Source organism: Heloderma suspectum, chromosome 17 (genome assembly GCF_057233095.1).
Source record: "Heloderma suspectum isolate Gila_16-S chromosome 17, 16-S_ref, whole genome shotgun sequence".
NCBI lineage: Eukaryota > Metazoa > Chordata > Lepidosauria > Squamata > Helodermatidae > Heloderma > Heloderma suspectum.
The window spans coordinates 1,653,852-1,665,851 of NC_139474.1; the positions used below are offsets into that span (position 1 = coordinate 1,653,852).

Here is a 12,000-nt window from a genome sequence, read left to right on the forward strand (position 1 = left end):
CATGCCTTTTCCTCTCCCCAGATCTGGAGGCTGTCCCAGGCCTTGGAATGCCGCAAAGTGTCCTGCTGTGTCAAGATGCCCTGTGGCGAAAAGTATGAAGGCAGCGGAGCAAAATCAAACCCTTGGGTTTCTCTCTGGCCCGCTGCATCCGTGCAGAGAGGAAAATCTTTGCAGCTTGTTGGTAATTATATGCTTGCAGCCCATCTCCTTCCCTGGCCAGCTGCTCATGGCCCAGCCCCAGCCCCCCTTTCTTTGAAGGCAGCTTCAAATGAGACACAAGCCTTACATGGGAAAAATGCCCATGTAGCAAAGAGCATGCATAAAGACGGACCATGGCACATGCACAGATTCCCCGGGGGGGGGGGACCCTCGGCTGGCGAGCTGCTGTTGTAGCCCATTTACTTGGCGTAGGGAGTCATAAGCCATCTCCAGAGTCTGAGCTTTGGAGCCTGGGATCTGGACCCACAGCAACTGCCAGGGAGCCCTCATCTAGCCCCTTGCCCCTTCTCAGTTCCTGCTCCCTGAAAAAAGTCTGCACTTTCCCCCTTGCCCTATATGCTTGGAACTATCTCCTGGAACAGAAGGGGGGGGGGTCACTCTTATTCCCTTCAAATCCCTCCTCAGGACCCACCTTTCTTGTGATGCCGTGGACACAGCCCCCGAGCTCCAATGCTCAGCTGTAACTCAGCCTAAGCACGTGAAAGTGAAACAACCGCAGATTTCTTCCCTGCTTCTTACCCCGGCCTCCTCTTCCTTTCTCTTCTTTAGTGCTGTTGTTTTCCCTGAACTGAATTTTCGGTTGCAAGCTCCTTGGCAATCTGACCTTTTATACTCTCTAAAACACGAAGCATGCTGATGGTACACACTCTCCCCTTCTCCTTCAATGAGATGATGACGACGACGAGCATGATGTTAATAATATTCCTAACATGTGAGTCCCAACTTTCTATTATATAAATAAAAGCCAATAGAACTGTGTAAATGAACCAGTAATCCTTATTACCAAATTAAAAGTCAACTAAAAACAACTCCATCATTGTCTTTCCTATACCCACCTGAACTCTATGTTGCAATTCTGCCCCATTTTGAATCAGCTCTGAGCCTCTTGAAGAAAGTTACATGGATGGAGATATTCAAGTTCCTGGGCTCCATTTTATCTCCCTATTTTATCAGTCATTCTTCCTTACAACAACCCTGTAAGGTAGGCCATCATTATTATCCCCCATTTTGCAGATGAGGGAGCACCATCTCATGAGCTATGCTTGAATTGTTTGTGGAAAGATAGGGGGCTCTCAGTGAAATCCACAAGCAACACTCTCTGACTCTCCCCACTTTTAGCCAAGTTCTCCTAGCCTTCTAAAAGAAGTGTAACTAAACATTTGAGAACTACTAGTGAGTTTGTGGCAGGGGAGACATTTGAACTAGGGACTTCCAGGTTCATAGTTAGCAACTGCACTACACCAGATGGGAATGAGACTGGAGGACAGCCTGCAGAGGAAGAATCACAGGGGAACCTACATGAGAGAGCAAGAGGCTGAAGGTCAGTCAAACAGAGGCATGAAACCCAGGCCTACAAGAAGAAGAAGAGTGGTAGTAGTGGGAGACTCCTTGCTGCGTGAGATCGAGACCCAAGTATGTCGCAAAGACCCGTGGACTCGCCAGGTATGTTGTCTCCCGGGAGGACGGATTAGAGACGTGACTGAAAGGTTGCCTGCACTCATAAAGCCCACTGACAGGTATCCCTTTCTTCTCATCCATGTGGAAACAAATGATACCGCCAAGCGGAGCTACGAAGAGATCACGTCAGGCTTTGAAGCTTTGGGAAGGAAACTCAAGAACTTTGGGGCCCAGATAGTTTTCTCATCCATCCTTCCAGTAGTTAGAAGAGGGATAGAAAGGGAACAAACAGTACTCCGGGTGAATGACTGGCTACAAAGGAGATGCCGACGAGAGAGATTTGGATTCTGGGACCACGGCCTATACTTCCTGGAAGATGGGCTGTTGGCAAGGGACGGGTTGCACCTCACAAAGGATGGGAAGAATGTGTTTGGCCACAGCATGAAGAACCTCATCAGGAGGGCTTTAAACTGAGTCCTACAGGGAAGGGAGATGTAATGTTGGGGGTAACAATGGACGTAGGCGCATGCACTGCAACAGAGAGAACAGCTCTGACAGCGCCCAATAATAGTCTTCAGGCACATGTAGGAAGAAAGCCAGACTATGAAGCACATGGTCTTCGATGTCTATATACTAATGCCCAGAGTGTGGGAAACAAACAGAACGAGCTTGAACTCTTAATACAAGAGGGAAATTATGACCTGATAGGTATAACTGAGACTTGGTGGGATGACTCTCATGACTGGAATACAGCTATTTATTTATTTATTTATTTCATTTCTATACCGCCCAATAGCCGAAGCTCTCTGGGTGGTTCACAAAAATTAAATCCAAACAACACACAATAAAACAATTTAAAATATACAAAACATTAAAACCACAATATAACAATACAATCACAATAAAACCTAGCAGCAGTGCAAGAGTTTAAAATACAGATTTAAAACAGCAAAGATAAAAATTTAGAAAGCTAAAATGCCTGGGAAAATAAAAAGGTCTTCACCTGACGCCGAAAGGAATACAATGTAGGCGCCAGGCGAACCTCACTAGGGAGCTCATTCCAGAGCCAGGGTGCCACAGCAGAAAAAGCCCTCCTCCTAGTAGCCACCCGCCTCACTTCCTTTGGCAGGGGCTCACGGAGAAGGGCCGCTGATGATGATCTTAAGGTCTGGGCAAGCACATATGGGAGGAGGCGATCCTTCAGGTAACCTGGCCCCAAGTCGTTAAGGGCTTTGAATGTTAACACCAGCACTTTGAATCGGGCCCGGAAATGGACTGGCAGCCAGTGCAGCTGGAAAAGTACTGGCGTAATATGAGCTCGCAGGCCAGTCCCTGTTAACAATCTTGCTGCCCTATTTTGGACCAGCTGAAGTTTCCGGACCGTTTTCAAAGGCAGCCCCACGTATAACGCATTGCAGTAATCCAGATGAGAAGTTATCAGAGCATGGATAACTGTAGCAAGGCTATCTCTGTCCAGATAAGGGCGTAGTTGGTATACCAGCCTAAGCTGATAAAAAGTGCTCCGTGCCACTGAAGGATATAACTTGTTCAAAAAGAACAGGAGGAACAGAAAGGGAGGCGGGGTTGCACTATATGTGAAAAATACATATCTCTGCACAGAAATACAGGAGGATGAGCTTGGTAGCCCCATCAAGAGCATCTGGATCAAAATTAATGGAGCAAAGAATAAAAGGAACCTGGTGGTCGGAGTCTACTACTGGCCACCCAACCAAGGAGAAGACGAGGATGAAACTTTTGAAAAGCAAAGAGCCAATGTTTCAAGGAAGCATGATGTAGTAGTAATGGGGGACTTCAATTTCCCTGATATCTGTTGGGAGACAAATTCTGCAAAACATGGCCCCTCCAGGAAATTCCTGACTTGTGTGGCGGATAACTTCCTCCTACAGAAAGTAGAGGAAGGAACTAGAGGATCGGCTATCCTTGACTTGATCCTAACCAACAGAGATGACTTAGTGGATAAAGCAGCAGTTACAGGAACTCTGGGGGAAAGCGACCATGTTGCACTTGAGTTCTTGGTTCTAAGGGAAGCAAAAGCCAAGTGTAGTCAAACGCATACCCTGGATTTTAGGAAAGCTGATTTTCATAAACTCAGAACAATGATCAGTAAGGTCCCATGGCAAGCGACGCTAACGAGAAAAGGAGTCCAAGATGGGTGGGAGCTTTTAAAAAAGGAAATTCTCAAGGCAGAATCACAAACAATTCCAACAAGAAGAAAAGGTGGAAGACAACAGAAGAAGCCAATGTGGCTTCACAAAAAGCTTAGGGATGACCTGAAAACAAAGAAGGACACATATAGGAAGTGGAAAGAAGGCCAAGTAACAAAGGAAGAGTACAGGCAGGTAGCACAGAATTGCCGGGGTGGCGTCAGGAAGGCTAAAGCTGAGAACGAGCTGAGGTTAGCGAGGGATGCTAAAAACAACAAAAAGGCTTCCTTCAGCTGCGTGCGTAGTAAAAGGCAGAGGAAAGAAATGGTGGTTCAGCTATTAAATAAGGATGGCAAAACAATAACAGATGACAAAGAAAAGGCAGAGGTGCTCAATTCCTACTTTGGCTCAGTCTTCTCCCAAAAGAGGGCCTATGACCCCCCTGGCAAAGGCGAAGTGCAGGCTGAAGGGGCAGGATTGCAGCTTGAGATCGATAGGCATATGGTCAAGGAACACCTAATGACTTTGAATGAGTTCAAATCTCCAGGGCCGGATGAACTGCATCCTAGAGTAATAAAGGAACTGGCAGAAGAACTCTCAGAACCGCTGTCTATTCTCTTTGAGAAATCATGGAGGACGGGGGAAGTGCCAGAGGACTGGAGGAGGGCTAACGTTGTCCCTATCTTCAAAAAGCTTCAAAAGGAGGAACCTGGGAACTACAGACCAGTCAGTCTGACATCAATCCCTGGGAAAATTCTGCAGCAGATGATAAAGCAATCCATCTGGAAGCACCTTGAAAACAATGCTGTGATTACTCGAAGCCAACAAGGATTTGTCAAAAACAAGTCCTGCCAGACAAATCTGATCTCATTTTTTGATCAAGTCACCTCCCCTGTGGACTGTGGGAATGCTGAAGACATCATATACCTCGACTTCAGCAAAGCTTTCGACAAAGTGCCCCATGATCTCCTGATGAGCAAAGGTTGGGAGGAGAGGTTGTTGGGGGAGGGAGGGGGCCCTCCAGAGACAGTTTGTCTGCCACCGTATCCAAGTTTGTTAGAAGAAGCAAAAGCAGTTAAAAAAGTTGCAACTTCTGAAGAAAGAGATTTGTTTGACGACTTAAAGACTGTGGCAAAATCAAGAAATAAAGACAGAGCAAGTTCTTAAAATATCAGGGTCTGTGTAAGCTTATCTCTGTCAGCCTGCTCAGAGCAGAGCCAAGGGGGACTTGCCTAACCCCCCTTCGCCGTGGCTGGTTTAGCCTTAGCAAGCAGAGAGGCTGGAAGGTGTCTGTGAGGACCTGACAAAAGAGTGAGATTTGCAAAAAAAACAAAACAAGAAAAGCATCACAGCTGGAAAGCTGAGCAGCACTGCTCTGTTCTTATCTGTGGCGGAATCTAGAAGAGGTGTAAGGTTACACCTTCCCCATTCGAACTGATGAAGAGACACAGAGCTTTTGTTAAAAACATCCCTTCTTTATGGCCCAAAGCCTTCTTTGTTAGAGGCACTCTGCACATGGACTGGAACTTTAGACAGTTAAAGACTTGCCATAAAAAGTACTGTGAGGCTTGTCATAGCCTTAAACTCCCGTTGTTGTAGAGTGTGTGTTTGTTTGTGATCAGCTCAGTGTACAGTTTGATTTGTGATTTCAACACTCAGATAAAAAGCTGCATTTGACTGAAAGAACTGGGTATATTTAGCCTTGAGAAGAGAAGACTGAGAGGAGATCTGATAGCACTCTTCAAGTACTTAAAAGGTTGTCCCAGAGAGGAAGGCCAGGATCTCTTCTCGATCATCCCAGAGTGCAGGACACGGAATAATGGGCTCAAGTGACAGGAAGCCGGATTCCAGCTGAACATCAGGAGAAACGTCCTGAGTGTCAGAGCAATACGACAATGGAACCAATTACCTGGGGAGGTGGTGGGCTCTCCCACCCTGGAGGCCTTCAAGACGAGGCTGGACAGCCATCTGTCAGGGATGCTCTGATTTAGATTCCTGCACTGGGCAAGGGGTTGGACTCGATGGCCTTGTACGCCCCTTCCAACCCGATTCTATGATTTCCAAGGCTTTGATTTCATTTACCCTAATGAAGCATACAGATACAAATTTCTAGAGATTCATAGACTACAAAGGAAACAGCCTTCAAAAAACCGCAGCGAGCCTTTGCGTTCTGGGCAGCCTTCCCCGCGAGCAGACGGGGCTCCAGAGTCGATCTGGCATCTGCACGCGCGACCGCCCCTCCTGGGGCGAGGGCAGGGGAGGGCTCAGGCGGCTGCCCGGAAAGTATAAATGGCGAGCAGAGACCCAGGAGGGGCGTCGGAGCGAGCAGCCAAGAAAGATTCTCTTCAGCCCGGCAGAGGGGCCCTGCAGCCAGCCAGCCAGCCAGCCAGCCGCCGCGCCCGACATGGACACGCCAACTCTGCTGAGCCTGCTGGCGGTGGCCACGCTCTGCCTCTGCCACGCAGGTGAGCGGGCGCCCGCCTCTGCGCCGGGCGCTGCCGCGGGCTCTCAGGGCCGGCCCGCCGCCAGGCAGAGCGGGGCCGGCTCGGGCAGCAGAGGCCGCGGGGCGGGGAGCGCCGGGAGCGCGGAGGACCCCGCCCCATCGCGCTCGGGTCGGCTTCGGCGCACCGGGGGGGTGGCCCCGCCTGGGCTCGCGCCTCCGCCGCAAGGGTCTTGGGCCGGCCCTGGGCAGCTGCTGGGACGCGGTGCCGGCGCAGCCCCATCCGCTGCGTGCCCTTCTCCCCGTCTGTCTCGATGCGGACGTATGAGAGGGGGCTCCCAGATCAGGCAGGGGATGGTGGAGGCTCAAATCGTTCCGTCGTGTCCGACCCTTCGTGACCCCACGGGCCACAGCACGCCAGGCCTCCCTGTCCTGCGCTCTCTCCCGGAGCGTGCTCAAGCCCATGTTCATTGCATCGGTGATGCTCTCTAGCCATCTCATCCTCTGCCGTCCCCTTCTCCGTTTGCCTTCAATCCTTCCCAGCATCAGGGTCTTTTCCAGGGAGTTTTCGCATTAGGTGGCCAAAATATTGGAGCTTCAGCTTCAGCATCTGGCCTTCCAATCAGCTTCCAATGAGCTCACTGGAAGGAGGTTCAAAAGACCCTCCCAAAGCAGAGGTGGCTCGACCACTTCAGGCTGGCTTGTCTCCCCGACGCCCCCCTCCACTGCTCTCTCCCCTCCATGCCCGCAGCAATGCCATCACTGAGCGCCCCCGCAGGCGCGGTTCCGCCAGGCGCTGCCTCCGCCCTTTCCAGCTTACCATCATAGTCAGGAGAGCTAGCAACACGCTTGTAAAAAACGTTTTAACAAGCGAACAGATTCCTGGGCTGTTGGATTCTGTGCCCAGCCCCAGCAGCGCCCTGCAGACACGCACACAGCCTTTCCTCGAAGCCTCGGCCGGCCTCGGGGCGAGTGGCACTTTGCTCATTCCCGGCCTGCTCTTGCTTCCAGGTGACTCTGCTCACTCCTCTGCTCACTCCAGCAGTGCCAACGACTCGCCCAGCTCTGAAGGTCAGTCGCCTCCCTTGGCTGTCTCAACCATTTGCAAGGAGGGGCATAACTTTACGAACTTGGAAAAGGGGGGTGGGGGGGAGAGGGGGAATAGAGGGAAGGGAGGAGCACGGGGATGTCTCTTTTCCTTTCTGTTCAACAATCAGGGCTAGAAACATGCTTCTTACTTTTAAAAATCAAAGTGGAGATTCCCAGCATCCCAGTTTCCACTCCAACGTGGTAGGTCACTGTGGTGCTGGGAGGGAGTAGATGATGGGGGAGGAATCGCGAGGAGGTGCTCCTGCTGCACATCTGTTTCTCTTCCTCCTGCAGCTTTTGTCTCCAAGCGTGACAGTGCTGAAGTAGTGAAGAGGCACAAGAGGAACTACGACAGGTAAAGGGAGACGTGTCTCTGGCTGCGGGCTACAGAATGGTGGCGTGGGGTGCGGTGGGTGGGTGGGATCCCTCCAGGAGGGCCCGTGGGCGAAGAGTCCTCTGCGTGGCGCCTAAAGGAATTGCTGAAATCACATATCCAAAATCCAGGGGGAGGGGATCCAAAACCTACAGTTGGGCAAAATCTTTATGAGCACCAACCAACATGCCACAAAAGATCGAAGTGCCCTCTTCTGTCGCCGTTCTGTTGGTTGTAATAAAGGTGTTGCCGAAGGGTGGATTTTGGATGCACCCCCCCCACCCCCCGGATTTTGGATGCTTTACTCATTGCCTAGGGTGGCTCCCTGTCTTTCTTATGAGACAACGTATGCGCAGTGCTCTGAATCGCAGGATGGAGCCGGGTTCCTCAGACGGGCTGGTCACAGGAAAGGCTGTTGGGGCACAGCGACTCCAGGTTGTGCCCTCTCGGCCTCTGGAGGGATGCTCCCCTCCATCACCTGCTTCCAATTCTCACGTAGGAATTGGAAGCGGGGGACAAAAGGACAAGACGCATTATGATGCACTGGATCCTCCTTCTTGCACGATTTTGCAAGGGAACAGGCAGAGTGAACCCAGCAGAAAGCAGGCCCTTTGCTCACTCTTTTCCACTCCGTTCCAGAGGTAGCAAAGTGAAGTTTGCAACGCTCACAGTGTGTGACCATGGCTCAGGACCCAGGATGCAGCACGAGGAGGAAGGGGTGGGCCTCATGTGAAATGGCTCGAGGGAGCGTTTAAAAGGGGGTTGGACACATTCCTGGAGGAGAAAGCTACCCAGGGCTCCTAGTCCTGATGGCTCTGTGCTACCTCCAGTACCAGAGGCAGTGAGCCTACGTACACCAGTGGCTGGGGAACATGGGCGGGAAGGTGCTGTGGCACTCTTGTCCTGCTTGTGGGTTCCCGGTCGACAGCGGGTTGGCCACTGTGGGAACAGAAGGCTGGACTAGATGGACCCTTGGTCTGATCCAGCAGGGCTCTTCTGACGTTCTTATGAAGCAGGGAGCAGTTTTAGCTCCTTCCCCAACACCACCCTCTGCCACCTTCTCTCACATGATGGTTCATTCCTGTGGGGAGGACTTTGAGACCTGGCATGCTGTGGTGCTCAGAGTGTTGGGAGTAGGACTTGGGAGACTCGGGTTCCAGTCCCCACTCGTCCATGAAGCTCACCGGGTGACTCTGGGCCAGTCACTGACTCTCAGCCTAAAACCTCGCAGGGTTGTTGTGAGGGTAAAATGGAGAGGAGGACCAAGTATGCTGCCTTAAGTTCCTTGCAAGAGAGAAAAAGGCAGGATATAAATATAACAAGTCCTAGATGCACAACTGGGCCCCAATACCTGACACAAGACAGCCCATCAGTACAGAAGCCGGGCCCGCCTCTGCACACCTCCTGTCAGTCATAATGACAGGCATTTTGCTAGCCAAAGGGGACGGCAGAAGGCGTGCATGATTTTTAGACGTCTCCTCTTGCGATCTCCTTTTGCGTACAAAATGAGATTGTTCCGAGGCAGCAGTAACTGCACGGTGAAGTCCCGAGCGAAGCCCTGCCCGCCAACACTGCTTCCCTCTGGCAGGGTCCTCAGGGCTGCCGCTGCTCCGCCTGTGAGTGTGGACCCCTTCGAAGCCCAGCGAGAGGTTTGTGAGCGTAGCCCCGACTGTGACGAGTTGGCTGACCAAATTGGCTTCCACGAGGCTTATAGAAGATTCTACGGTCCCGTGTAGGCCAGCAACAGGGAAGGGAAAGCAGCCGTGGGGATCAGCAGCGTGGGCCCTGCTGGAGATGCTGCTGCATTGTCCTTTTTCCCCAAGATCCAAGAGGTCTGTACCTTTAACAGCTTCTGCTTGAAACTACTGTGCCTTTGCTTTCTCACTGCCTCTGTAATATGCTTGCTTAATATTGATGTTCTATAAAGAAAACAAATAAAACCATTTAAACTCTTGTTTTTCCTTCACTGGACTGAGCTTTTTCTGTGCTCTCCGTTGTGCTCAGGTAGGTGGAGGTGGCTGGCTGGGCTGCCCTGATGTCACGGAGAGGTAGAGCAGGCTACTGGCTGACCTGCACAGATCCTAGAAGAGGGCAGGCGGCGGAAAGGCTGAGGCGGGAGGAGGAAAAGGAGCTGGGGGCTGGGAGCGGAGGAAGTGGAGCTGTGGCTGCGAGGCAAGGATGGCTGGAGAAGGGAAGGGTCCAGAGGGAAAGAAGCGATGGGGGTGGTCTGGCGGAGGAAAGCTGGGCAGAAGGAGCACCGCTGGACGAGGTCAGGAGCTGCCGCAGGCAGGAGGCCGCTCTCCTGGACCAAAGCAACCAGCCTGATCTTGGGCTGCAGGCGTCATGTACGATCGGAGGGGCTGCTGGAGAGGGGAATGCACTTGAATAAACAATCACTGTGTAGCATTAACAGCAAAAGGAAACAACATCCAGACCAGGGAGGTCGGAGGAATCCTCAAGGGAGTCACATGAGTTTGGGTATCTGTGAATCTGGCCCACGCATTCGGCAGTGGACCAGCTTTTCTCAAGTTGCACAGATTTGCGGGCTGGATTCGTTACTTTCTGGAATTTTATGCAAATTTTGTGGTAGAAAAATATGTAAAATAAAAAAACCACTAGCCAGAATGTGTATTTTCCCCGTGGACTAAAGCATGCAAATGTGCATTTGAGGTGGGGGTGGGGTTGTGCATTTCCACAAGTGCAATTTGCAGAAATGCACAAATCCCCCCCCCCCCCAGAACTGGCACAGGGCTTTGCTGGTCCCTCTTCCATAACGGCTTCTCTGTGAATGATCCACTGTGGTTCCTGTTGCCTGAAAACCAAAATCCACAATGAAAAACCAGGGCAGCGCGGGGTGGGGGTCCGATCCTGTCCCATTGGGATGATAATGTGATTGCCTCGGGGGGGGGGGGGTCTGCGGCCAACCACAACAGTCCCAAAGTGCACTTTATGGCCACGGAGAGTCCCTCTTACTTTCTCAGCATAATTCTCCACAAACGCCGTTCCACATCCCAGTGTCCAGCCCAATACATAAAAGCAGACACTGGCAGACAAATCACCAGGGAGAGGAGTTTCTCTGTATCCTTATAAACACCATCCAGTTACGGTTGTCAACTCTTTTTGACTATCCCTATGGTTTCAGATTCTGGTTTGCTGGTCCCAACACAAACAAAACTATAGATACTGGGCAGGTGGGCAGGCAGGCTTGGATTCAGACATTTACAGAAACCTGGCCTGATAAGCCTGTTTAGCCCCTCTTTCTGGAAAGACAAAAGAAAGGAGAAGGAGCTGGTAGGACTTGAACCCATGCTGTGGACTCCACAGGAGATAGGGCCTTTGTCATCCCGCAGCCATCAGCATGCAGACCAGTCATAGACACGAGGACCAGACCAGCTGTGGGGGGAGCCCTAGTGCTGTGGAACAGCTTCCATGTGCAGGAGGTTGCAGGTTCAAATCCTGGATGTGACCTCACACTGGAAAAGACCGGGTGCACCCCCCACACACACACGGTGCCCAAGTCTATCTGGAGCCAACAAACGAAGCCAGTGGACTGCACACCACATCCCACTGCAAGCCCATTCAGGTGAGGGGCAAGCGGAGCTACGAAGAGATCACGTCAGACTTTGAAGCTTTGGGAAGGAAACTCAAGAACTTTGGGGCCCAGATAGTTTTCTCATCCATCCTTCCAGTAGTTAGAAGAGGGATAGAAAGGGAACAAACAATACTCCGGGTGAATGACTGGCTACAAAGGTGATGCCGACGAGAGAGATTTGGATTCTGGGACCACGGCCTGGAAGATGGGCTGTTGGCAAGGGACAGGTTGCACCTCACAAAGGATGGGAAGAATGTGTTTGGCCACAGCATGAAGAACCTCATCAGGAGGGCTTTAAACTGAGTCCTACAGGGAAGGGAGATGTAATGTTGGGGGTAACAATGGACGTAGGCGCATGCACTGCAACAGAGAGAACAGCTCTGACAGCGCCCAATAATAGTCTTCAGGCACATGTAGGAAGAAAGCCAGACTATGAAGCACATGGTCTTCGATGTCTATATACTAATGCCCAGAGTGTGGGAAACAAACAGAACGAGCTTGAACTCTTAATACAAGAGGGAAATTATGACCTGATAGGTATAACTGAGACTTGGTGGTGTAGCAGCCATATCGGGGATCAGACTAAGTAGCCTCATGCAGTCTCATGCTTCATGTTCTTGCTGAGCTCTTTCTCCCTTGAATATATTGTTGTAAGCTGACGAGACACAGGAATTCCTTATCTTGTCAAAGGTCATACAATTGTATATCTTGTTCTCTGCTGTTC

At 51.2% G+C, this 12,000-nt stretch overlaps 1 protein-coding gene across 2 annotated transcripts; it reads left to right on the forward strand.

Moving 5' to 3' along the window:
• Window positions 1-849: 849 nt before the first annotated feature.
• On the forward strand, window positions 850-9,658 carry BGLAP (bone gamma-carboxyglutamate protein). 2 transcript variants are annotated; one of them, XM_084823931.1, is made up of 4 exons: window positions 850-931; window positions 7,234-7,293; window positions 7,606-7,666; window positions 9,273-9,654. In XM_084823931.1, the coding sequence occupies exons 1-4, from the start codon at window positions 850-852 to the stop codon at window positions 9,418-9,420; spliced, it is 351 nt and encodes a 116-aa protein (XP_084680057.1). In that variant the 3' UTR covers window positions 9,421-9,654. The 2 variants fall into 2 exon arrangements, with proteins under 2 accessions (XP_084680057.1, XP_084680058.1); XM_084823932.1 differs by lacking the exon at window positions 850-931 and adding an exon at window positions 6,098-6,247 and having other exon boundaries at window positions 9,273-9,658.
• Window positions 9,659-12,000: the final 2,342 nt, after the last annotated feature.

Excerpts from the sequence above, each read along its gene's own strand:
- BGLAP (XM_084823931.1), top strand. The coding sequence starts at position 850 with ATGCTGATGGTACACACTCTCCCCTTCTCCTTCAATGAGATGATGACG. Across the intron at positions 932-7,233 it reads GTTAATAATATTCCTAACAT|GTGACTCTGCTCACTCCTCT; the intron begins GTGAGTCCCAAC and ends TCTTGCTTCCAG. Across the intron at positions 7,667-9,272 it reads CACAAGAGGAACTACGACAG|GGTCCTCAGGGCTGCCGCTG; the intron begins GTAAAGGGAGAC and ends TCCCTCTGGCAG.